The sequence below is a fragment of the Oculina patagonica genome, chromosome 6 (genome assembly GCF_052425735.1).
Source record: "Oculina patagonica isolate OP01 chromosome 6, crgOcupat, whole genome shotgun sequence".
Classification (NCBI taxonomy): domain Eukaryota; kingdom Metazoa; phylum Cnidaria; class Anthozoa; order Scleractinia; family Oculinidae; genus Oculina; species Oculina patagonica.
Genome location: NC_135763.1, coordinates 8459991 through 8484889, shown reverse-complemented (window position 1 = coordinate 8484889; position 24899 = coordinate 8459991). Strand labels below are relative to the sequence as shown.

Genomic DNA, 24899 nt, shown 5'->3' with positions numbered 1-24899 from the left:
ATTTGTTTTTGTAGCGATTTGTAGCAAAAAGAAACACGAACTACAACAGCTTGTGTAAAAGAATGGAAAGCTCTTGTAGCTCAAGTTCAAGTGAGGGTAAGTCCGTTGTTGGTATTTATCTACATACTGCCGTGTTGTAAAATGGAATTTAATAATTAGAATGTGCAAATCGCAGATAGTAGAATGCGTTCGTACGTGCTCTCTGACAGCAACTTGTCCTGGTGTTGACATCATGTCTTAGCTCGTGTCTAGGGCGATACATATTCCTTTCAAGATAGCGTGATTGTTTTAGCTGGGAGAGTAACAAAATAATAAAAACGATCAATATATAGATATAGATAAACTTACTAAATACATTTAGAAACAACTACAGAAAAGTGGCTATTGCAAAAAAGAATCCTACTGCATGATCATGAGTGTAAAATGTAATCCTATTAAACTATGGAACTCGCAAAAGTAAAGATATTCTCTGGCCAGAGTTTATTTTCTGTTGTTTAGCGATTTTGCTTGACCTGTGGTCCAGGCTGCATTTTTGTGTAGGATATGCCAAAGATGTTCGGCCTGGATTTAGGGCCTTGGCGTAGACTTAAAAGAGAAAACCTGCTCCCCCGATCGGCGTATCTTCAGCGTGGGATGTAGCCTGAATTTCAGACATCCCTCTGTGCTCGCCTGCTTGCCAGAAGGGACGTCTGAACACATTTGAGCCTAATGCTGTCCGGTGACGACATTCATGCGGAAAAGTTTCTGTTGAGGCCATGAAATTGTGAAAGAAAAATCGCTTCAATAAAGGATTACAGGGTATAAAATTGTTTTAAGAGTAAACTATTGAAAACTTGAGACAAATGAATGAGATTTTAATCGACTGCAGGCTATATTCTTTTATGGAACCGATTTAATCTGAACTGATTTGCTTTAAGCTTACCGGTATCTAGCGATCAAAATATAACACACTCGTGAGTACTTAAATGAATCAATTTAGACGGTTACAGAGGCATCAAGAAACGGAATTCAATACAAAAATATCCTTCTTGACTGTGGGCACTGAGTTCAGAAATTACTGGCTCATCGAGGCTGCAGGACATAAGCGTCAAGCGGCTTTGTTGACAAAACAAGATACATATATAAATTTGGCAAAACACTGCATGTCGAAGCGACGAATGCCGCCAACTTAAAACCTACCGATTCCCATTACTATTCTTCATCCGTAGGTAAACTAATGAAGTAATAAACTCAAGGTAAATGACTAACAAATTTATTTCTGGGAAGGTGAACTCTTTCGAACTCTTTCTAAACATTTTCAAATTACAATCCTCGCACGATAAAATTCAGTCATAATTTCACATAATTATGCAAATAAGTTTTAAATCAACCAATCAAAATCACTACCCAGAGGGATGTCTGAAATTCAGGCTACGTGGGATGTACTCGGAATGCATCCTGGCCTGTGGTGTTTTGTATCTGTTCTTGACTGTGTACCAGTACACGAGGACAGAATACAAATTATATACAATTCTTTATGATGACAGATCAATGTGAGAGTACTTCTCCTTTAATCTTCAAGAATTTAGTTCAAATGACTACTGCCTTTTCCCTGAAATTTTTAATATTGTAAACATAAAGGACTATTGTCATTGTATCTTCTATTTTTTTTATGGTATTGCGATATTTGCTGAAAAATTTTGCAGTTAGGTCAGTTAGGTATGCCATGTTCAGCAACCCCCAATGTCCCCTTTGGGAAATAACACCTCTTCCATTTATTATACCGTATTTATTTGATTAAGCGCCCAACCTCGAATAAGCGCCCACCTCGAATAAGCGCCCACTTCGAATAAGCGCCCACCCTGAAGGTAGGAAAAGTTAATAAGCGCCCAGCCTCGAATAGGCGCCCACCCCTCACCCTTCAAGAAACTGAAGTGCACAAGAGGAGTATTGATTATTGAAAGTGACTAAGTACTACTAAGAAGACTTCCCTCATGACCGAGTTTTCTTACTATTTTTCAAAAACTTTCAATGAACAGTCAAAATGTTGCTTTGTTTTGTTACAAAAATAGATTTCTTTTTGTTGAAAATCGCGAAAATTTAATAAGCGCCCAGCCTCGAATAAGCGCCCACCTCGAATAAGCGCCCACTCTCAAGGTCCAAAAATTTAAATAAATACGGTAATTGCAACCAAAATAAACAGTATTTAATTAATAATATGAGTTTTTTGTTTTAGGTAATAATGACCCTCAGACTGGTCCAAGGAAGTGTACTGACTGCAAAAAGTCATACAGATCCTGTGATTGCAAGGTAATTACCAGTTGAGTACGACAGGACATTGTCCACGACCAAATTGATCAAAATCTGATTTCTCCTTATGGTATAAATTATACATTTGAAGCACGCAGGTGTCAAGAATTATGTAAATCATCAACAATTATTAGCAACTCTTAATTTTCCTACTCAATTCCGGGTGAAAAAAAAAACTTTACCTAAGGTTACTGTTGTTAGCCGCTACTAATATTAGCGATTTTAGTGAGTTAAGTAAAATTCTCTTAATTTAAAGTACTCGCTAAAATTTGTCTCGGTCAAATTTAATACTCATTAAATTTTAGTCCCCCCTCCTCCCACCCCAAAGGTAAACAAAACTAAAGATATATAGCCAGTAACTTTGTTCTTTCTGGCAATGCAAATGTTCGTTCAATTTCAAGCGAGTTTGCACTTTTACTTGTTCATTAAAAACTGGTTTACACAGTATCACTATTTTTTAAAATTTTTTTGGAAAATCGCTTAATTAAATAGTCGCTTAATTTTGTTTAGAAAAAAATTGCTTAAATTAGTAGCTGCTAACAATAGTTACCGGTAGTTTGGGGGCGCTATATTGCCTATCAAGAAAGTAAATATGGGGGGGGTGGGGGGTGGGGGGGGGAGACCGCGAAAGAAAAAAAAAAAAAAAAAGAAAAAAACCCCGGGGAAAAAAAAAAAACCCCACCCCTTACTAGAAGTGTTACTTGCCTGTCAGTAGGGTTCCCTTCTCTGGTTACCTATCAATAGTTTTTATTTGCACACAAGAACAGATTGAAAGGAAATTGAAAGGTCATTTTTTTCACAGAATTGCTCAAAGTGTGGAACAGTCTTTCACAAGTTTTGGGGAACAAACCTGGTGAAAGGAAGGTAAGCAAATTTACTGAATGATGGTGTAACACCAATTCTACTGTCAAGTTCTGCAGTTTAAACACAGTGTTAAAGATATTTATTAAGCAAACAAATACAGCATTTTATTTTTAGAAGTCTTCATGCATGTGTATTGCACCAAATAAATATATATAGGGGTGTTGAATGGTAAATGCGAGACTTTGCAAAGGCGAGACTGATATCTTTTCTGCAAGCCAGAGACCTTTTTAACATTTGCAAAAAAAATCGAGACTCTGAAAAGGCGTCAAAGAAAAATTTGAGACAACAAGACCCCAGAAATTTGGCTAAAATTCTGCGAGACTCACCTTTTTTGAAGGACCATTCACCACCCCTATATATTAAACGTTCAATATTACCATGCATTTAAACTATATATTATTAATTGTAAAAACAATTTAAAATATACTGCCACTAAAACATGAATTCTTCCTACCAGTAGATAAGCTTTTTCTCCCTGATTTATGATATGAACAATTATATGACAATTTAATAATCTTTAGTTTTGAATTACCCCTTTTTTCAAAGGTCTCATTGTCGAACATGTTCTGCAGCAGTGTGTGTCACTTGTCATGTCGTAGTTAACAATGGCATCAAGGTAAATTTATTATAAGTAGAAGTACACTTATTTTTAACACTTATTTACTAGAAATCCGTGTGTATAAAATTAATTATTTTGTAAGGTGGTTGAGGGTTTAATTTTGTCCCTTGTAAAAATTTTACCGCGATCGCGCCGCGAATGTCGTGATCGCGCCGCGACTGACGCGATCGCGCCGCGATTTGTTGTCATCGCGACGGGATCGTGTGTGACGCGATTGTAAATGAACGCGAATTAACGCGCCGCGATAGTTGCGATCGCGCGCGAATGTCGCGATCGCGCCACGATTGCCGCGATAGTCGCGATCGCGGCGTGATGAGTGCGATCGCGGCGCGATTGATTACCACCGCACCGCGATTTGGGGGGCTGGAATAAATCTCGGGAAGTGTTCCCGGCGAGAACTCACTTCTCGATCACCGGGAGAAAGTCAATATGCTTTGAAACTCTCACAAATCATGCTGTGGTCGTAACGCAAATCATGACTTGTATTGATGAAATAAACTTTAAGTACTAATCAAAGTAGTTATAAAACTAGTTTGATTTAAAATGTCGAAAAACATTTTATTACGTGACGGTGAGCCGTGAGGACGTGATTCCCACGAGAAGAGTTTTATTTAGTTTTAGTCTAGACGAACTGGCGCGACAAAGCGGCGCGTGATAATGAGTAAAGATAAATTAAAAGATAAGAATTTTTATTTCTTAACAGTCCGTTTTTTAATCTTTTCAAACACTTTGTTTCTTTCTTTTCTTATCTTTGAGGAACCTTAATACCTTTGAGCAATCCAATGACAAATTTCTGTCGGCCATTTTCTTCAAATGCAAATACAATCAGGAATTCGCTGCAATTGCGTTTTTTGCAGTGAAAAATCCTCTATATGGCATTTAATTTAATTGTGGCTCCGAAGAGGCTGTCAGAATGAGCTTTTTTTAGAGCTTTATATATTTACCTTCCCGTAGACCACGATCGTAGACCACACACATCGAAGTCCTTTCCCGCCTTTTGCCGCAAGGTGTCGTGAACTGAGCGTTACGATTGGCTGAGTTAGGTCACGTAGTGCATAGTACACGCAATCGCTACGCCATCTCAAGCAGAAAAGAAATTTTATTTCGAGAAAGTTGGTATGTTTTCTCTTCACAATCAGGACTGGAAAAATGTGTTCTTTTTTAGCTGCTTCTGAATAACAAGAGTTTAGAAGCGACCTAACTTGAGGGAAAAGCGTCTCTGTGAAAACTGCTAGAATTTGTTTTGTTAATTCGAGCGACAGTAATTTCAACAGCTAGCGCTTCGTCATGGACTTTGTTGACTGAACTACAGCTAAACTGTGAATATAAAAAAAATGCAAAACTCGAACAGTGGAAAGAGGAAAACATTTTGACGGTAAGGACCATTCATTGCAAAGTTGTACCTGTTGATGCTTGGGACTTAAATGTTGTATTATTTAAAAAAGCTTCGGGGAAAAGAAAGCGCATCTTCGACGGTTCGGCCGGCCGGCTTCTTCGCAGATGCAAGAGATAGTTCGCTTGTTTGGTAGATCACATCATTGCATCTTCTTTCGCTTGAGCACGAGTAAAAGGTTAGTTGCCGTTATGTATGTGTTGTTCACATTTTACAGAAGAACTGTTCACTTATTTGCTTGTAAACTAAAGACTCAATCACGCTCTCCGGCTTTGCGAAATTTAATTGTGCTCGGCAGCGAAACTGGCCGTCTTTTTCTGTACTAAGCTTCCGTAAATAAATGATGTTGTTTCGATACAGTCTGTGTGTTTGTTTTGTCGGTATGCAAAACGCCAAGATAATTGTTTTTAAATTTATAGATTTAGGTGCGATCGCGGCGCGATTCAAGCCAAATCGCGGCGCGATTCCCGACCCATCGCGCCGCGATGCGAGAATCGCGGCGGCCAAAAACGCGGCGCGAATCGCGGCACGAATCGCGGCGCGATCCAAGCTCAATCGCGGCGCGATCGCGCCAATCGCGGTGGCCAAAAACGCGCCGCGAATCGCGGCACGAATCGCGGCGCGATCCAAGCCGATCACGGCGCGATCGCGCCAATCACGGCGGCCAAAAACGCGGCGCGTTCGCGGCGCAATCGCGGTAAAATTTTTACAAGGGGTTATCTGTCATTTGCTACAGGTTTGTACAAGATGTCTTATAAAACAAAAAGAGGATGAACTAAGTACACAGAAAGCACTTTCAGCTATTGAAGAGGCAAGAACGGGGAGAGGTATATACTTCTCAATGATATTTGCTGACAATAATTATTATTATACTATTGATAGAGTAGTAGATCAGATGTGGTCTATTTAACAAATAGATTCCATTTTGCCGTGCGTCTGTTCAGTTATAGATCACAGATGACGTCAAAATGTGGTATGAACAGAGAAGTGGCCCACGAGGCGCTAGCCGAGTGGGTCACTGATGTTCATACCACATTTTGACGTCTTCTGTGATCTATAACTGAACAGACCCACGGCAAAATGGAATCTATTTGTTTTATATAATAACACAAGACTTCGGCACACTTCAGTTTGAGCAATGCCGCTGTAAAGGTGAGCTAAGTTGTTTTGATTTCACTATTAAGTTTTCGTTAACACGAAGCACTTTGTCTGTTAATCCAATTAAATAAACAGAAAAAATGGTCAATTGAAAGTCAATGAAAAAACTAACCTTTATTCCGATTTGGAAAGTTGTTCAAATCTGTAAGCATTAACCATAGCGTTCAACCGCAATTCGTTTGTTTCCCGTGGCGTCGTCCAACTGTACAACATCGGTCAAACTTTCATACAGATTTCGGATAATTTCTCGAATAATTCACTGTTAAATGCTTCGAAAGGTGAACGATGCTTGGCATTGTTTCTCACTGAAGATTTGTAATTAAGCTGAACCTCTTTGCTTTGTTGTGGCCCCGCAAGTTTGAAAAACTTTGCCGACAACTCTGATTTGGACTATGAACTCTGATCACGCGCGCGAGTCACACCACCGCGTGACGTCATCCATGTGTCTGTACTCTAATAGATCATAAGTAAGAACCAATCAAAATGCGCGTAGAATTCAGGTTATTATATAATAACAATTTTAACTATGTATACTGCAGGATGTCTGTTATGCACTGATGAGAGATAGGGTTAGGGTTAGACGTTATTCAAATTTGCAAATTGGTTGAATTATGATCCTGGATAAAGCGGGACACTGGGAGTGAAAGTGTCTTGCCCAAGAACACAGTGCAGTGTTTTGCAACTGATAATTTACCCTGGCCAGGAATTGAACTTGGACCTTTTGACAGTTCACTTACCATATATTAGGCCACTGCAATTGCCTTGATTTAACCTAGGTCTACATATTTTATTAAACAGTGTAACTTGTATATCTTGTAATAACTGCATGTAAGAACTACCGTAATCATTTAACAGCAATTTTGTTGTTATTTTCCCCACAGCAGATTCAATGTCGTCTGTGAGATCAGACACATTTGTAGTTGTATCTTCTATTTCTCGTCTCAACCCTGAGCAAAAGAAAGAGTCTCTGTTTGAAGCTGCCAAGACAGGTTAGGAAAAATTAGAAATATTTATTAACAAGCCTGCAAATAATTTTTGTCTATGGGAAGGTCATTTGTCAGGCAAGGACAAGTTTTGACCGGACAAGAAGCCAGTCTGGTCGGACATAAATAATTGAAATAAATAAGAGAGAAAGGAAATTGATTTTGTTGTCATCAGTACGGTCTGTAGTTGAAAATGAAAGATTTATTTGTTCATTGACTCCACCGTCAAAACGTCCAACCACGCCAAGCTTTTGCCGGTCAAAACACGAAATTTACCGGACAGTTGTCTGATTATTTCTGTCAAAAATGTATTAAGTAAGGTAAATTGTGGTTAGTAATTTTATAAATACATGAACTGTAGGCCAATTTCTGTTGTGTGTATGCAGGCATTACACATTGAGACAACAGTGAGGTTGGGGGGGGGGGGGGAAGCTGGAGGGGAAAGAGGCAAAAGTTCACTAGATTTCACCCCAGCTCAGCTACTTCAGATTTCAGATTGAACAGGGATTGCAAACAGTGTATCTCAAACATCCATTGCATAATATTTTACCCTTAATTTATAGGAGACCACTACTCAATGGTGACTCTTCTGAATGACAATGTTGATGTGAATATTAGAGGTATGAAGAAAATTGTGCAGTTAAATTTTGTTACTTGAAGGAGTTGGTGACGTTTCTTAGCTGGCATGCGCACACTCAGGCATATGTTCCATTGCTGCCAACCCTTAACTCTGCTCTCTGTAACATGATACAACTGTATAAGTTACAAGCAATGACAGTTCCACATCCTATATGAAATGCTAGTACATTGAACATAGTTTCAGCCCCCAATATTTTTCCCAGTTGTTACCCTTCTACTATAATTACCGTATGTACCTGGATAGCAGGGACAGCGGAGCAATTTTCCAAGTGGGGGGGCGGACTAGTGACTTGAAGTGGGAGGGCTTAAAAGACCCTTCTCTTAATAAGTCTTTATTATATTTCCTTCCTGGGAAAAGTCCTGTCTTTATTTTTCCCAATTAAAGCTTTTCTGGGACAGAGAATTTCGCTTGTGCTGGATGCCAACAGTTACTACAGGTCATAACTTAAGTGAAATTTTTCTTCAAGTTTAGTGGCTATGCAAGCAACAAGAAATAGAATCACATGATTAGTATAATAGAATTGAGGTCTATTGAAAGCAGCAAATATGTGAAACAGCCTGAAAAAGCCATTTTAACAGATATCTGAGAATCATTAGACAGTGTCTGTTTATTGTTTCTTGCAGATGTAGACAAGAACACTCCTCTATTTTTTGCTGCTGAAAGTGGACATCTTCCTTGTGTGGCACTTTTAATGGTAATGAATTTGTTCACGTGGTGTATGAGTTGTTGAAGATGTAGAGATCGATCAACACACAGTCTGATTAAGATATACAAAGTTAACGTACCATACTCTAGCTATTTCTGAATATTGGCTGATGTATTTAGAAGATTCCACAAGTATATATTAGAATCCCGATCTCTCAAACCTCCAAGGAAAGCAAAAATTGGTTTAAAAAAATCAGGGAATTCAAAAAAATTTGGGGTAAAATCGAGTTCAAGAAATGGGGATTCCAGTGTAGTTATCTCTACATCTTCATAGATGCCAACCTTGGCATGTCTGTATCATTTTCAGAAAAACCATGTATTTATCACAAGATATCTACTACTGACAACTTATTGTTATCTGTTTTTAAACAGGAAAGAAATGCGGATGTAACAGCGGTAAACAATGTAAGTACAAGTCATTATGTGTCTTCAGTATCACATAATGTTTTATTGTGCAGTTCCAGAAAAAAATATATTTACATCGCCACCCCAAATGAAGGTCATTAAGAATTCAGAAGGGAATAGGGGTGGGGTTTAAAAGCCAAAGTTTGTCTAAACAAAAGTATAATTGAAATGCAGCCATGGGAGTAATCTGTGATCATACTGTCTCTTCCTACATCTCACCCCTCTATTGAAAAAATAAATAAATTCTGATCACAGGTTATTATTCGAGGGGCAAAAAAGAATATTTCATAGTCCTGATAGAAGTAGATAACTTTTTGAAGATTTTTTTGTTTCAAACAAGTGTGATTTCTACTTTGACTGAGGCAAGACATTTTAACAGTTAATTAGGTAAGTCAAACATTACCGGTATGATTCTTGCTTTTAATCTGTATTTTTTTTTTTCACTCTAGAAATCGTGGACCCCTCTTCATGCCTTAGCTTGGTAGGTGACTTAGTTTGAGTTGTTCAGCATGTAAATTCTCCTCATATATACTATCCATATAAATGAGTTGACAAGTGATGCGAATTTTTTGCACATTGTAACAGTTCAAAGAAATGTCTCATTTCATCAGTGTGAAAAGTTCAAATTCATTTATGACATATGCACTGACTTTACATCATACCTGCTGCTCTATGTTCATCTTGCCTGTTTTACCTTCACTAGGAAAGGTTCCAGTGACAGCCATGTTGAGTGTGGTGAACTTCTTATCCAGGTACTTTCAGAAAGTGACCTATGTTAAGAAAGACTTTAAGAGAGGTTGCCTGAATTTTTTTCAGTGCTTCAGACCTTACAATTTCACATCAGAATCGGCTTTAAACCAAAAGCGGGGTCTGGGCTATGCCATGGACTCCTCACCTTAGATCCATTGCAGTGCTAATCCCAAAGAGTTGTAGCTATGCTGGAGTCATAGCAGGGGCCCAACACGTGGAGCATTATTTCCCATACTATGCCTTGGAGTCAACCTTTTCTCGTATCTTTTTATTTTAAAACTGATCTCTGGCTTACATACACTACAAAATGCCCAGTCATGAAGTAGTTAGGAAAATCCATTATTCAGTGTTTTTTTGCGGGAAACACAATTTTAAAAATAAAAGCTTTAGGGAAAGGTTAACATTGATGCTCTATGTGATGAGCTCCAGGCTCTTAGTTATAAGCTCTTAATTAGTCGATGCCACTGTCAAGATTGTGAACTTGTTTCTCTTACTTTTACCATCCCCCTCAACCTGTAGATGGGTGCTGTCATATTTGCCTTGACTGATACAATAGAGACAGCCGCTGACCTTGCAGCTCGATCTGGTGGCAAGCAGGAGCTGGTTCAGCTATTGAGAGCTGTAGAAGGTAAGGAGATGGCCTGTGATATCGAGGATATAACATGTTATGCAGCTGGCTTGTCACGCAAGAAACGATTGTGCGACAAGCCAAACGTTGTTTGGGTGGATTGTAGCGTGACATGATTGGTGACAGTTTAGAATTTTGAAGCTTACCCGATCTACAAGCAAACGTTTTGATCGGAAAGTAGAGTTACGTTATCATGGTAGGTTAAAAGGAAAAGATTGGAAACCCACTATTGTACAATACATTCCAAGGTTTCAACATTTACAGTTGTTTATATGTCTGGGTGCCAACTTTCTGTTTTATTTACACTGTATTTACGGGAAAAGCACCAAACAAAATTTTTGCGTTGAAACTTCCAGATCACAGTGGCGGATCCAGTGGGAGGGTCTGAAGGGTCAGGAGCCCTACCCCCTATCAGACCTGTTTTTTTTCACCCCTTGTTTGACACTGAAATTCTTGCATCCACAGGAACGTATAACGCTATTCGACTGGTTGATTTTTTTTTAATGAAACGCACGTTGCATGTTGTCACTAAACTAAATGCCCGGCATTTCCAGAAATGTAATAATTTTCTCAATCTTTGCTACCAAGCTCAAGAGGAGGATGTTCAAAGGGTGCGCCCTTTAGGCGGCCAAGTAAACTTGACGTTAAAGCAGGATTGTAATGTGCTATCGTGACTGGGGTGCGGGAAAAGTGAGGGAGAAGTAATTTGCAGCAAAAAAATCAACAGTGTATTTTGAAGCAAAGTTTGGTCCCCTCCAATCAAACATTCCTGGATCTGCCCCTGCAGATACAGTTTCAGTTTATTATAATCTTGATTTTTGTTATTTCAGTCGATGTTGCAGTACAGAAGTTGCAAGAGAAGCTACAAAGCCCTTCAGGTAGAGTATTTCAATCTTATAAAGCCTCACTGAGTTTTGATCATTGTTGACAGAGAGAAAAATGTTTTGGGACCAACATAGAAAGATGTGATTAACTTCCAATGTCCTTTTTACAGTGGAACCCCGATATAACGATCCTCAATATAACGATATTCCCGATATAACGATGAATATTCTATGTCCCGGCAAAAGTTACAGTAAAATGTATGGGACGGAACCCCGATATAACGATCTTCGATATAACGATATTCCCGATATAACGATGAGAATATAGCGGACCGAACGTAAAATCCTCCCGATATAACGATATTATCAGTACACAGTCACATTTTATTTGCAAAACATCGAATTTAATGCAATAACATTACGGTAACCGAGTCATCTCTAACGTTTCTAAAAACAGCTTAGTACGATGATATACGAAAATGATACTGTGTTCTAAGCCTTCTTATCAAAATTATTCTCTTTTTCCTTCTCTAATATGCAGTAAAATTAAAAGTTCTTGTTAGGTTTACCCCGATATAACGATATTTTCGGTTATTTTACGGCCATATCGTTATATCGGGAGTTTCGATATAACGATTCTTCGATATAACGATATTATTTCACTGCTCCCTTGGCATATCGTTATATCGGGGTTCCACTGTACCGTACTTTGTTTTAAATTGGCGGGTTTTTTTTGCACAGGCCTGTCAACCAAAGATCCAATGTTGAAGCTGTACGTTGCTACAGTCGTAAGACACATCACAGAAAACATGCCGCGGGACAGTCCAAAGGCAAAAGGTGAGTTATACAGTGCTACCATGCTATAGGCTATCGTAATTTGAAACTCTTATGAAAGCAAGGATGAAAGCGAGAGGTGACAAGAGCACCCAATAAGTATTCAGTTCTTAAAATAATGTTTCAGGGCATGCCAGCGCACAATTAAAGCTTTGTTATTTGTTTTATGGCAGATTGACTGTCATTTTGAAATTTGCTTTCATTTTGCAAAGAAAGTTTATTTCTTTTTTTCAGTAGTCGTTAGGTCGCTCTTTTAGCAAGTTATACCGAGATATCTTCAACATTGGTTGAAGCAAGTTCGTTGTTTGAATTCCTGTATTTTTTATGTAACAGGCAATGGGTTAAAGAGTCCACGATTCTTAAGGACACCAGAACTGATGAGAAGGGAAGACTTGACAAAATCCCTCGATAGGGTGAGTTGAAATGTCATAGGTTAATGCTGTTCTTTAGTGGACTTCAATTCACTCGTAATAAACAGCCGAGGGTTTCTTCGCTGGTGACAACATACCCTGTTAACAAATGGTGCCATTCTTTTTCCCGCGATATTATTATCTATTTGCAAAGGGAAAAAGTGTCTTTTTACAGTCAATTCTCTCTAAGACGGACACTGTCGGGACCGGCACCGGCCCCAAGAAAATAAAATACATTTAAAATGTCTTCAACTTGGGCTTTGTTAATGCCAGTGTAAGAAGTGTCAATTAGGACAAACTGTAACAATTCCAAGGAACTTTACAGCGAAAAGAGAGGTGCCCGTCTTATGGGGAGTTTAGTTACATTAAAATGACTGAAAAACGGCAGGGACGGGACCAACACCAGGTGTCCGTCTTACACTCAGAGGTGTCCGTTAAAGGACCCTAGTCAGCCATGCCTTTGTTTTTGTTGACAAACGGGATTTTCATATATAATTTTATAATTCACGCGGAGCATGTCTAAACGAACTGAAATAACCATGAAACCGCTAAAGGTAATTACTGTAAACAGACTTCCAGCAGCACACCTTACAGCAGTGCAATAAGATTTTGCTTCACCATACAATTTTCATAATTTTGGTGGCATCGAAAATGGCGTTGGCTGACTAGCTAGGTTCTTTAAGAGAGAGTTGACTATATTATTAAATATTATAATTATCTTGCGTCTTTGCGGAACTAGTTTCTTAATGAGGTAATTCAGGACCTAAGTACAAGTAGGTCGTTAGGCTATATATAGCTAGGTGAACGTAAAAACGAGTTCACTAGTAAAAAGAAGTTAGTTCGTAAGCAGTTTACACACAAAATGCGGTGAACATAATAGCGGAAACATCCTTCATTTTGCGAAGAGACTGCTAGTAAACATTTGCAAAAATATTGTAACACGAGATTGCCGTGGCTAAGACCATGTATGATGCGATACTAACATACAAACCACTTCGGCAAGCTATTAGGGTGGTGAAAGCTAATGTACATGTTGTTCTGATATTGTCTCCTGTTAAGGACTGTTTTGCGATTTCTTTTCAGGGGCTCCGAAAACACAACTCTTGTGAAGAACTCAGGTCCGAAACCACTGGTAAGTTTTTAATTTAAACCAACATTCGAGGGAAATATTCGGGGGTGGAAGAGGAATAATGAATAATGAATAACGGGATAAAACAGAAAATGAATAAGGAATATTTAAGGTTCAATGCTCGAAATAATGAATAAGTCATTTCCAGTAAAGGAATAATGAATAGTGGTTATTCACCGTGCTCAAACATATCTTTAGGCCAAAGAGAGGGTGGGACACTCAAAATAATTAATTGTATGATGGGCATCTAAAATAGTGCAACACTTCTACCAGAATGCCTAAAATAGCGTTTCTGGGGTTCAAAAAATGAAAATTTTCCCGGGGGAGCATGCCCCCGGACCCCTCTACTTTGTTATGTATCAGGCAGCATCAAGTCCATACCACTAACTATCTGGTTGCAAACAATTAAAGCTGACTCACAGTTATCGGCACAGTGACAATCACGTCACGTCAATACACTACAGTATTTTTGTTATCACTTTAAACTGCAATTTTGTCTGATATTCGAAATTTAGCTTGATACGTTGTCATTTTTTGGGGGAGGGGGGTCATATATATATATAAAATAGGATTAAAAAGGGGGCAGAGTAAAAATATCTGATAAGGAAGGAGGGCAAACGCATTTTTCAGGCACTGTCGATCAAATTCCACCCCCATCCCATAAAAAATGAAGGTTTACTTTATTTAGGCAATAGGGAATAATGAATAACAAGAAAAGTCTGAAAATGAATAATAAATAAGTCGTGAAAAATGTGAAGGAATAATGAATAAGTCACTTCCAATAATTCCTCTTCCACCCCCGAAAATATCATGTGATCTTGGCAGCTCAAAGTGCAAAATATCATGACAGGTTGTACCCAGGCACCTCTTTCACGTCACCGAGGGACACTCAAACAGCCATTTTGTATTTGGTTGTTCTTGAAGCTGTCCCCCCCCCCTCCCGGGGGTACTCCCTACAAGGAAGCTCCGCCCGAAAGGGGTACCTTTTTCAGGTTGAAGGTATGTGAAAGGGTAGGAATTTCACGAATTGGAGTATACAAAAAGGTAAGGAAATGCCATTCAGGTATTTGCCGGTAAATTAAAGGACCTTTCAAAATATCTCGAAAAGACTCCTCACCGAACAGTCCATACATTTACGTATTTTAAAGGGTCATTCAAATGAAAAATTAAGAAAAGAGATGTAACAATCCTTCTGTAGGTACGTGAAAGGGGTACCATTTTCAATCGATATACGAGGTATACGAAAGGCTTACCTTTCTGTCAAAAATTGTATATAAAATGGCACGGGTTTGGACCGCAGGGCTGAGCCTTCTCTGTTTTTTTTCTCTGGAGATACTGGAAGCGATGAGAAGAGGCTGTATTCGCAAGTTACGATTTTTAACAAGATAGACGGCTAAAGAGGTCCACCACTCATGTTGACTTTTATTTAGCTTTATTTCGGTTGTTGCTTTGTTTTTATCCCAGGGACGTGGCTTTTCGGCTCCAGCTCCCCATCACCCAACATTCCAAGAGCTGATGTTGAACCAATCATCAGACCGGATTTGTTGCCTTCAGTGATGGTAAACCCATCAAAACTCGAGGTACTATAGAAAATAAAGTTATTTGAATTTTCTAAACCGCCTATTTTCTACTTCACCAGAATCCCAATCCAAAAGTGAGTTTAGAGCAAGCTAGCGTGGCAGCGTACAATTTACTGATAGGCAAGACATGTTGAGAGTTGGTTTCTTGTAAATCTATGGGTTATCAGGGTTGCCACAGGTCAGGAACTGGTCAGGGAGAAATAAAATTCTTCAATTCCAGGGAAAAGTCAGGGAATTCTATTTTGAGCCAGGGAAAATTAACATATTGAAGAAAAGTCAGGGAAAATGTAAATTGTATCACCGCTGATGTAATACAATGGAGGGCTGGAAGAAATATTTCAGGTCAATGTGATGTCAGCGATGTGTTTTCCTCTGGAAATGGAGGCTGACCGCTGCAGTTATATGTGACATTTTGCATTTTTGGTCAGGGGAATTTGATTTTATCAGGGAAAAGTCAGGGAATATTGAAATCTTATATCTGCAGCAACCATGGTTATAATTCCTAGAAACTTCTGTACCGTTCAGTGAAAAATATAAACAGCAGTGAATGTAGTGTGGTCGGTCGCGTGAGGGTAATCCTGAACTGAAAAGACTGACGTTTCGGCAACCTGAGCGGAAGTCATCTTCAAGATTACTTCCGCTCAAGTTCACGAAACGTTAGGTCTTCTGATTCAAATAGAAAGTTATAAGTCCGGTTTGTTGAACCTGATTGGTCAGTTTAATCGTGATGTTATTGGCTGTCAATAAGACTCGTGTAAAAGCCGTCAACAGTGATTGGTCAGCTCTAGTTAGTTTTGATCCGCCTATTGTTATTGTTTGGGGGGGGGGGTGGGGTGGTGGTACATCAACGCGTAACTGAGCAATGATGATGAACTAACTGCTTTCAATTGTCTGCGGGTAATTTTTAGAAACTTGGTATCCTTCACGCAAAATGATGAGAAGTGCAGTCAGCTCCCGCTATAACGGACACCTTCGAGAGCTAAATTTGGTAGTAGAGAAAGTCCGTAATACCGGAAGTTATTTTCAGTAACTCTTAATCGCCGGGACTTCAACTCCTGTATGTAATAACGGGGGATCCGTAATATCAAGGTGTCCGCATGGCGGGAGTTGACTGTACCACCTCCCCCGAATGAAATGGGAGCACAGGGGCAGATCCAGGAGAGCCCGAGGGCGTAACTGACTTTTTTTCTTTTGCAGAATACCAGTTGTATTAGAAAACCGCAGGTCATCTCGGGGTTGGGGGGGGGGTGCACACCCCCTGCACCCTCCCCCTAGAGTCGTCCCTGGAGCAAAACAGAAAGACCGGGAGGGAGGGTAGAGAGTTGAAAAAAGGAAAACGAACTCTTTCCTCGTTACTTCTTTCACCAGTAGACCAAGAGATTTTCTGGGGTGATCTTTGAAGCATTTACTGTGGGAATGCAAATTGAAATAGATATCGTGTGATTCGCATTCCAGCAGCGGTATAACTGTTTCAAATAGGCGAATAGTTACCCAAAAAGTCCATGTCATGGTCTCCTGGGGAGAGTGGTATTAGTCGATGTTGTAGAAAATCTGTCAATAGTGAAGGAGAAGAAAACATGTAATTCGGTTATTAAAATTCCTTATTTCCCCCTTCCTTCTTTAGGAAAGGTTGATAAAGTGTCAGGCGGAAAAAGATGACGCAGAACAGCGTTGTAAAAGACTCATGCAATCTATAGCTAGTGCAGCTGAGGTAAAGAGCTTCTATTTGCACAACTTTGGATCCATATATTGCTATTCAAACGCTTATTTGTTATAAAACAAAACGTTATCACACTGGCAAGTCACAACAAACAAAAACGCAAAAATGGGGGAAAACATGTTACCGGTGCCAAACGCGGGAAATATGCAACCCGTGCCAAGCAAGAAACCACCCAACGGTACCAAGCGCGGGAAAATGTGCAACTGCTGTCAAGCGTGGCGGGAAAACTTACAGCGGGGCTTAGCCCGGGAAAACGAACAACGGTGCCAAACACGGGAAAACGTGCAGTCGGTGTCAAGCGTGGAGAAACTTCCAACGGTACCAAGCGCGAAAAAAAGTCAACGTTGGCAAGCGCAGGAAAACGTGCAACCGGTGTCAAGCGTGGGATTAAGATAACATTTTACGGTAACTAGCGCGAGAAAACGTCCAACGGTACAAACGTGCAACCTGCGTCAAGCTTGGAAAAATGGTTTTGGTTTAGTTAAAAAAGAATCGGTATTGGTGGTTGCAAGAGTTTTAGTGCGCAATTGCAGACCAAATCTGATTACTCGTTCTCTATGCCCAGTTTTGCGAAAAAAGTATGTGGTGTTCGCAGGCTATTAGCTGTTGAGTTATATCTTTGATAGAACTCACGCAGTGAGCGCAATGAAGACAAATGCATGAAATTTCCTACGATGTAAATTTCTTTTTCCATCTTTTTATCACTTGTTTCTCAGGCGCATGAAAAGGAGGTTACAAGATTACAGCAGGAAATAGATATTGCGAGAGAACAAAAAGACATCGCTATTAGAAGGGTAAAATATCCATTAAAAATACTGTTAGCAGCTATTGCAATATCTTTCAACTTTTGAACCCGGGGGGGAGGGGGGGCACTTCCTATAAATGGGCTAATGGGGATGTGCCGCTGGATGGGGTCGCATTTTCACGACTGGACTGACTATAATGGGGTCGCCTTTTCAAGCATTTTTTATTGGGTGTCTATAATGGGCTCACACTTTTCCGGGATTTTGAGAGTAAGAGTAGGAGGTAGTAAGGCGTGACAGGCCGCACAATCTCTACCGGTGCGAAACATTTGAGAACCTTTTATATTTTTGCTCTAACGAACAAAAATACAGTAGAGGCAAAAACAGATAATGACTAAGTTAAAATTACATTTACCCAAAAGTGACTAAGATGGGGTCTATAATTGGCCATAGAATATGACTATAATGGGGTAGGGGTTCTGAGAGGCCAGCGGCACATACCCAACAAAGATTGACCCAAGTAACCCCCCGGCTTTTGAACTTTTTTCAAAGACACTAGTAAAGGCCAAGCAATACGGGCAACATCACGCAACATTGTTGCATTGCAAGGTGAAAATCGTTGTTGCACGTATTTGTAAGTTGCGGCAACATATCTAACACAAAGTTGAACTCGTATCTACTTCGCGCAACATGTTGCTGCAACTTGCAACGCGGGAGGTAACACGCGCGACAACACTTTAGAATTTGCAATATAACAATGTTGCCAGACAAGTTGAAAGAAAATGTTGCCCGTTTTACTGGACCTTAAACGCGTCTTGTAACATGATGCATCAAGTTGAACCGCACGTTTACTTAGCACGTCATGTTGCTGCAACTTACAACAAGGGTGCTAATACGGTACGCGCAGCAACAATTTACATCTTGCAGTGCAACAATATTGCCAGACAAGTTGAAAGAAAATGTTGTCCGTATTATTGGACCGTAAAGCTAATGCATTTATTTCAACAGTGCGAAGCCACGTTTGTCAACAAAATGGCGAAAATCCGACAAGAAACAGAGGCAGCTATTCACGAGGTTAGTGTTAATTTACAATCATCCTTGTTTTGTGTCGGCTTTAGAAACAGATTTATAGAGTATTTTTAAGAGAAAAAGCCTGCAAATATTGCCATGTACCATCGCTTACCACCACAAATAGAATTTATAAAAACTAGAGTTTATGCCCTTGCTCAGCATCAGTTTTCTTCTCACTTTTGAAGAATTCTTCATGAGCAAATTTGGCTCCAGGTCAAGATGGATTTTCTAAGAAATGCTGACCATTACGTTCATTCCTTTGAACTTACGTATTTGCGAGCTTGGTAAACAATTTGTTTCAATTCCCTAGGCTAACGCGCGGCTTAATCAATCAGAGAAGGACCGGGCCGAGGTACTTCATCTTCAGAATACTTTCAGATTATCTTGGGTCCCGGATGAGGTAAGTAATTTTGCGAGCAGTTTATTACTGTATTGACAAGGCTGCATTTTCTAATACTTACATTGAGGATATTGGTCTAAAACAGTCTGACACATTTCTTGCAGCTTGTTAACTACTGTTCCAACAACAAGTGTCGAGCAGCTTTCACACAGGTAAGTTTGATTAGTTTATAATACAGTTTAGATTGTAAAACAACTATTGACTAGCGCAAAGTAACTATCAGGGTTGCCACAGATCAGGAAATGGTCAGAGAAAATAAAGTTTTTAAAGGTCAGAGAAAAGTCAGTGTCTGTGGCAACCATGACTATGTCTATTTGTGTTACTGCAAGTACTAGTGGTCAGAGACGGAAATTTGATTTTCTTTTTACCTAACCATAGAACCCCTCCAACTAATAACTGCTCCAAAAAAAAAAAAAAAAAAAAAAAAAACAGGGAACAAACGTCGTTTCGGCAGACTGTCCCAGAAGCACTTTCCGGTTTTTATTATTTACATGCTCCTAAGCAACTTCTCTGACAGTAAAACCAAAATAAAAACCCAATCAATTCTCACATTTGATCTGAAAGATTACTTACTTTGGAAGCTGGTGCGATTGGTTAGTCGACTCAGGACTGTTTGGCCGATCAAAAAAGGCCAGGCGGGGTTCGTATAGCCTGAATTTCAGACATCCCTCTGTGGTCGCTTACTCCCCAGAAGGGACGTCTGAACACATCTGGCCCTAATGCCGTCCGGTGACGTCACTACCCGAAAACCGGGTAGTGATTTTGATTGGTTAATTTGAAAATTATTTGCATAATTATGTGAAATTATGACTGAATTTTAACGCGCGAGGATTGTAATTTGGAAAGAGCTAGAAACGTTTGCAAAGAGTTCGAAAGAGTTCACCTTCCCAGAAATGAATTTACCAGTCATTTACCTTGAGTTTATTACTTTTTTTTAGTTTATGTACGGATGTAGAATAGTAATGGAACCGCTTCGACTTGCAGTGTTTTGCCAAATTTATACGTATTCTTGTTTCGTCAACAAAGCCGCTCGCGCTTATTTCCTGCAGCCTCAACGAGCCAGTGATTTCTGAACTCAGTGTCCACGGTCAAGTAGGATATTTTTGTATTGAATTCCGTTTCTTGATGCCTCTGTAAGTGTGTTGTATTTGTCCGCTGCGTAACATATTATATTTTGATCGCTAGATGAAGCAAATCAGTTCAGTTTAAATCGGTTCCGTAAAGAATATAGCCTGCAGTCGATTAAAATCTCATCAATTTGTCTCAAGTTTTCAACAGTTTATACGGTCCTGTAATCCTTTATTGAAGCGACTTTTCTTTCACAAATTCATGGCCTCGACAAAAACTTTTCCGCTTGAATTAAACCAAAGTGTAGTGACGTCACCGGACGACATTAGGGCCAGACGTGTTCAGACGTCCCTTCTGGGGAGTAGGCGACCACAGAGGGATGTCTGAAATTCAGGCTAGGGTTCGTACAGGTCATGGAAAACCTGGAAAGTCATGGAATTTTAGAGTTTCATTTTCCAGGCCTAGAAAGTCATGGAATTTAAGTGTGGGTCATGGAAAATGGTATTGTTTGTACAAATACGTTAGGCTAGTTATTTTTTCGAGAAAAGGGTAAAAACGTACCCGAAAACAAGATTATTTTTAAAAATGTCCAAGAAAAGTGGTCAAATTTTGGTGATGGAAAACTTTAAAAAAGTCATGGAAAAGGTCATGGAAAGTCATGGAACTTCAAAAACTCAACTTTCAGGGATTTAATTTTACATGTTTCCCTCTTTTTATCTCGTAGACAAGAAGACGGCATCATTGCCGATGCTGTGGACGTGTTTTCTGTCACAACTGCACGGACCAGTCAGCACCGTAAGTCGATATTGTTCGTGTCTGTGTGAAAGTAAAATCTTCATGATTCGTTTGTGTAGCTTCTATGTGGCTTTCTGTACTGCCCTGCTAAAGATAGAGTTTATTTCATCCAGGTTACGAGAAGGCTAACACCTTCCAAACATGCTTACTAGAGCGGTTTTTAATTAAGTGTCTTAAAACCAAAACCAAAGTTATCATTCTGGCCAATCAAAAGACACAGACAGTCTAGTGAACCAATTAAAACTCGAAGTAAATACATGGATCCGACGGGAAGCGCGAGAAAACGTGCGCGAGCGAGTCACAATTGGTTTTGGTTTTACTCCTGATTGGCTGAGAAAGTGGCGCGAGCTTTTTAAGCCAATCACTAAGCGTAGTAATGCAAAACCAAAGCAATTGCGAATTACTTTCGAAACTGTGAAAACCGCTTATTATTTTCAACATCGATGGGCCCTTTTGATATGCAAAGACATTTTGTTTTTCAGAATTCCAGCCTTTGGATACAACCAGCTTGTCCGAGTGTGCAATCCCTGCTTCGCTTTGATAGATGACATGTTCTGCGAGGAGCCAGTTGTTTCTACAGACACCACGTGAGAAAACGTGATGACAGCGCCCTTGTACGTGACCACTGCGTACGAAGATTGCAAAATTAGTCGGAAAAACAAGTCTCGTGTCCGACAATCTTCGTAAATACGCCCGAAGAGATTCCGAGTCTTATTCTCCAATCAGTACTCCAAGATTTGTGACGTCAGCATGACGCAAAAAGAATACGTCATCAATTGCTTAGCAACATTACAGTTAGTTTTCCAGAGACAGAATTATTACCGAAACAGCAGTTTGTTCGGGACCCAGATTGTTATAAGGACTAAAGAGTTTTAAGTGAACTAAAAAGAAAGACATATTTTAAGTGTAGGAACTTTCAGTTTTATATTATTGTTATGTACAAAAGTCTTTGTACTATAGTTGTTTCAATTCAAATAACGCAACGGAATCAAAAGCCACGCAAAAAAAAAATAAATTAAGGGGTTTGCCAAGAAGAAAAGAAACAGAGCATTATGAGTATGAAAAGTATCTCATTTATAATAAGTGCAACAAAGGAAAAAGAAAATCAAGTTATTTATTTAATATTTTAAAAATGGAAATTAATATACCGTTTTAGTCCCAAGTCAAAACCTAAATCTCTTCAGTGTTTTCATACATTTTCAATAATTTCCCTAGGAAGAATTTGGTTTTAGAAAAAAAAAATTATAGAGGTAATCAGATTCTCAATTCTCACAATTTACCTACTTGAATTTTGTACGAAAAAGGTAAGGGAGTTTAGCTATTAATAACAGCTGGGGACAGGTTGGTCTAAAGGAGAAATTAAATATATATTTTAAATAAAAGGAATAACAAATTCTATATATATAGTGACCTTACATATTCAGTTGCACCAAAGCTTGTCCAAAATTCTCCTTTTACGCTGACATTTTTTGATAGACCTGCACGCGCGTTTCAGCATATAATGCACCTTTAATTTCGTACGCTTTATATAAAAAACATTGTTATTGGTTTGTTTTATTATTATTTTTTAGTAGAACGCTCAACAGTTGCCAGAAAGGTGATAATTTTATAACACACAACGAGATGATGTGTTTATCCATAACCCATTAATTGTGGGACGATTAAATGCAGAGGGCCACACAACGTAAGGAAGACTATGGCGCAATTCTTTGCCGGATCTCACGTAGCTTGGAGATCCAATTAGATTGTCCAATACAAAGTGTCGTCGTACTAGCCGTTCATTTAAAATTACCATTAATTGTCACATACCCTAAAGCAACACAAGAAATCAAGAGAATAAAAGAGCTTTGAACTCAGTTTTAGTGTCTCTTGGATTTTTGTTTTCGTTTTTTAATTTAGCGTCTTGAAATTGGATGTGGACACGTTGCAAAGACATCTCGCAGCAAAAAAAAAAATTCGAATAAGACTAAATTTTGATAAACATTTGACAATAAAAATAAGCGACAGTAAGACACAACGTTTCGATGTCATCCTGACATCATTTTCAAGTGACAAATAAAATAACGGTTCAACAGATGTGCCAGCAGCAGAAGCCTTTTTAACAACACTTAACAACTGTCACCCATCCATACAATTCACAATGGAGCTAGCTTCTGACAACAAGTTACCATTTGTTGGTATGGAAATACTTAAGAAAGGTCACCAACTGGAAACCAGTGTTTACCGGAAGCCAACAAATACCGGCCTGCTGCTCCATCACCAAAGCCATGTCGACAAAAGGTACAAGAAGTCGCTCATAAAAACCATGGTAAACCGTGCTTTTCATCTGTCATCTACATGGGAGTCTTTCGTGACTGAATGTGATCGCCTGAAGCTGATGTTTACGAACCTCAAGTACCCTGCAAGCCTAATTAACTCAACCATTTCTCACTTTGTCACCTCAGTGATGACCAAAGATCCTCTCGTGCCAGCTGAAGTACCTAACAACAAGGATATCATTCACCGAGTGGTATTACCTTTTAAAGATCAAACGTCGGCCGACGGAGTCAAAAAACAACTATCTGACCTGAGCAAGAAAATCGATCACACTCTTCAACCAGTATTCAAGAGTCGCAAAATCGGTGAAGATCTCAAGATGCGTGAACCAAAACCACCTTTAATAAATCAACAATGCGTTGTGTACAATTACCAATGTGATCTGTGCGATGCAGATTATGTCGGCTATACCAGCCGGCACTTACACCAACGTATTGATGAACATAGGTTCTCCGCAATCGGGAAGCATTTAAAGAACGATCACGGCCTTAATAACATCGGCGACCTTACCAGTAATTTTTCCGTCCTAAAGAAATGCAGCGGAAAACTGGACTGCTTGATTTACGAAATGTTGTTTATTAGAAAGAATAAACCTAGCCTGAACACGCAATCGGATTCTATCCGCGCGAAACTATTTGTTTAAAACAAATATGTTAATGAAACATCACACCTCTAACCGCATATATAACACTGTTGAACCGTTATTTTATTTGTCACTTGAAAATGATGTCAGGATGACATCGAAACGTTGTGTCTTACTGTCGCTTATTTTTATTGTCAAAAAAAAAAACAACAACAACAACACGTAGACAAGCAAGAAAATGTCACAGCAACACTTTCCGTTATGGCACAGTGAAACGTGTCGCTGGAACATGCGCTCCTTGCTACATTTTCTTGTGTAAGTACGTGTTGCGATTTTGTTCCTGCTGCATGTCGCTGCGATAAAGTAATTTTAAGGGATGAAGTAAACCTGTTTATTTTCTTCCGAGCGTGAACCGTACCCTAGAAAGGAAATGGGGGACCATACAAGGCAAAGAGAAATTATTTTGACCTCGCCCTCAGTATATATTTTAATCTTTGCTCTCCCTACTGAGCCACGAGGCCAGACGAAAGCAGGGCGTCGACGCCCCGAGTACAACACGTGATTAATGGGTACGGGTGACGTTTTAGAATTTCTCGAAATAGGCCAATTCCGATATATTAACATTCTAACTTGGCTCCGAGGTTTGGGGGAATAAAAAGAAATGATTTATTCATTCCTAAACCTCGATGTGATATCTTTTGTTTTATTCGCCCAAGCCTCGGAGCCAAGTTAGAATTTTAATATATCGGAAATGGCCTATTGCACGAGCCTTTGGGCGAGTGGAGTTTGAGTACGTTCAAAATATCACGAGTATCTATTAATCACGAGTTGTGTGAGGTCGTGCTTTTTTTTAATTTAATTTCCGAAATACCAATGGTGACCATTCGTAACGGTGAGCTTTACAGCTCCTTGGTTCGTCTTTAGACTACTTCGGGTCAACTTCGGAAATCTTCGTAAGTCTTTAGGCAAACTTTGGAAGACTCGGGTCAACT

General features: G+C 39.3%; 1 protein-coding gene across 1 annotated transcript; it reads left to right on the top strand.

Moving 5' to 3' along the window:
* The first annotated feature begins 14 nt into the window (after window positions 1–14).
* On the top strand, window positions 15–22070 carry LOC144656214 (uncharacterized). The gene is made up of 24 exons (XM_078516457.1): window positions 15–96; window positions 2216–2289; window positions 3092–3153; window positions 3700–3769; window positions 5902–5992; window positions 7205–7312; window positions 7870–7926; window positions 8570–8640; window positions 9024–9056; window positions 9506–9537; window positions 9760–9808; window positions 10326–10434; window positions 11265–11312; window positions 12000–12095; window positions 12426–12505; window positions 13586–13634; window positions 15096–15211; window positions 16836–16922; window positions 17648–17725; window positions 18683–18748; window positions 19056–19145; window positions 19250–19297; window positions 20938–21008; window positions 21491–22070. The coding sequence occupies exons 1-24, from the start codon at window positions 63–65 to the stop codon at window positions 21597–21599; spliced, it is 1728 nt and encodes a 575-aa protein (XP_078372583.1). The 5' UTR covers window positions 15–62; the 3' UTR covers window positions 21600–22070.
* Window positions 22071–24899: the final 2829 nt, after the last annotated feature.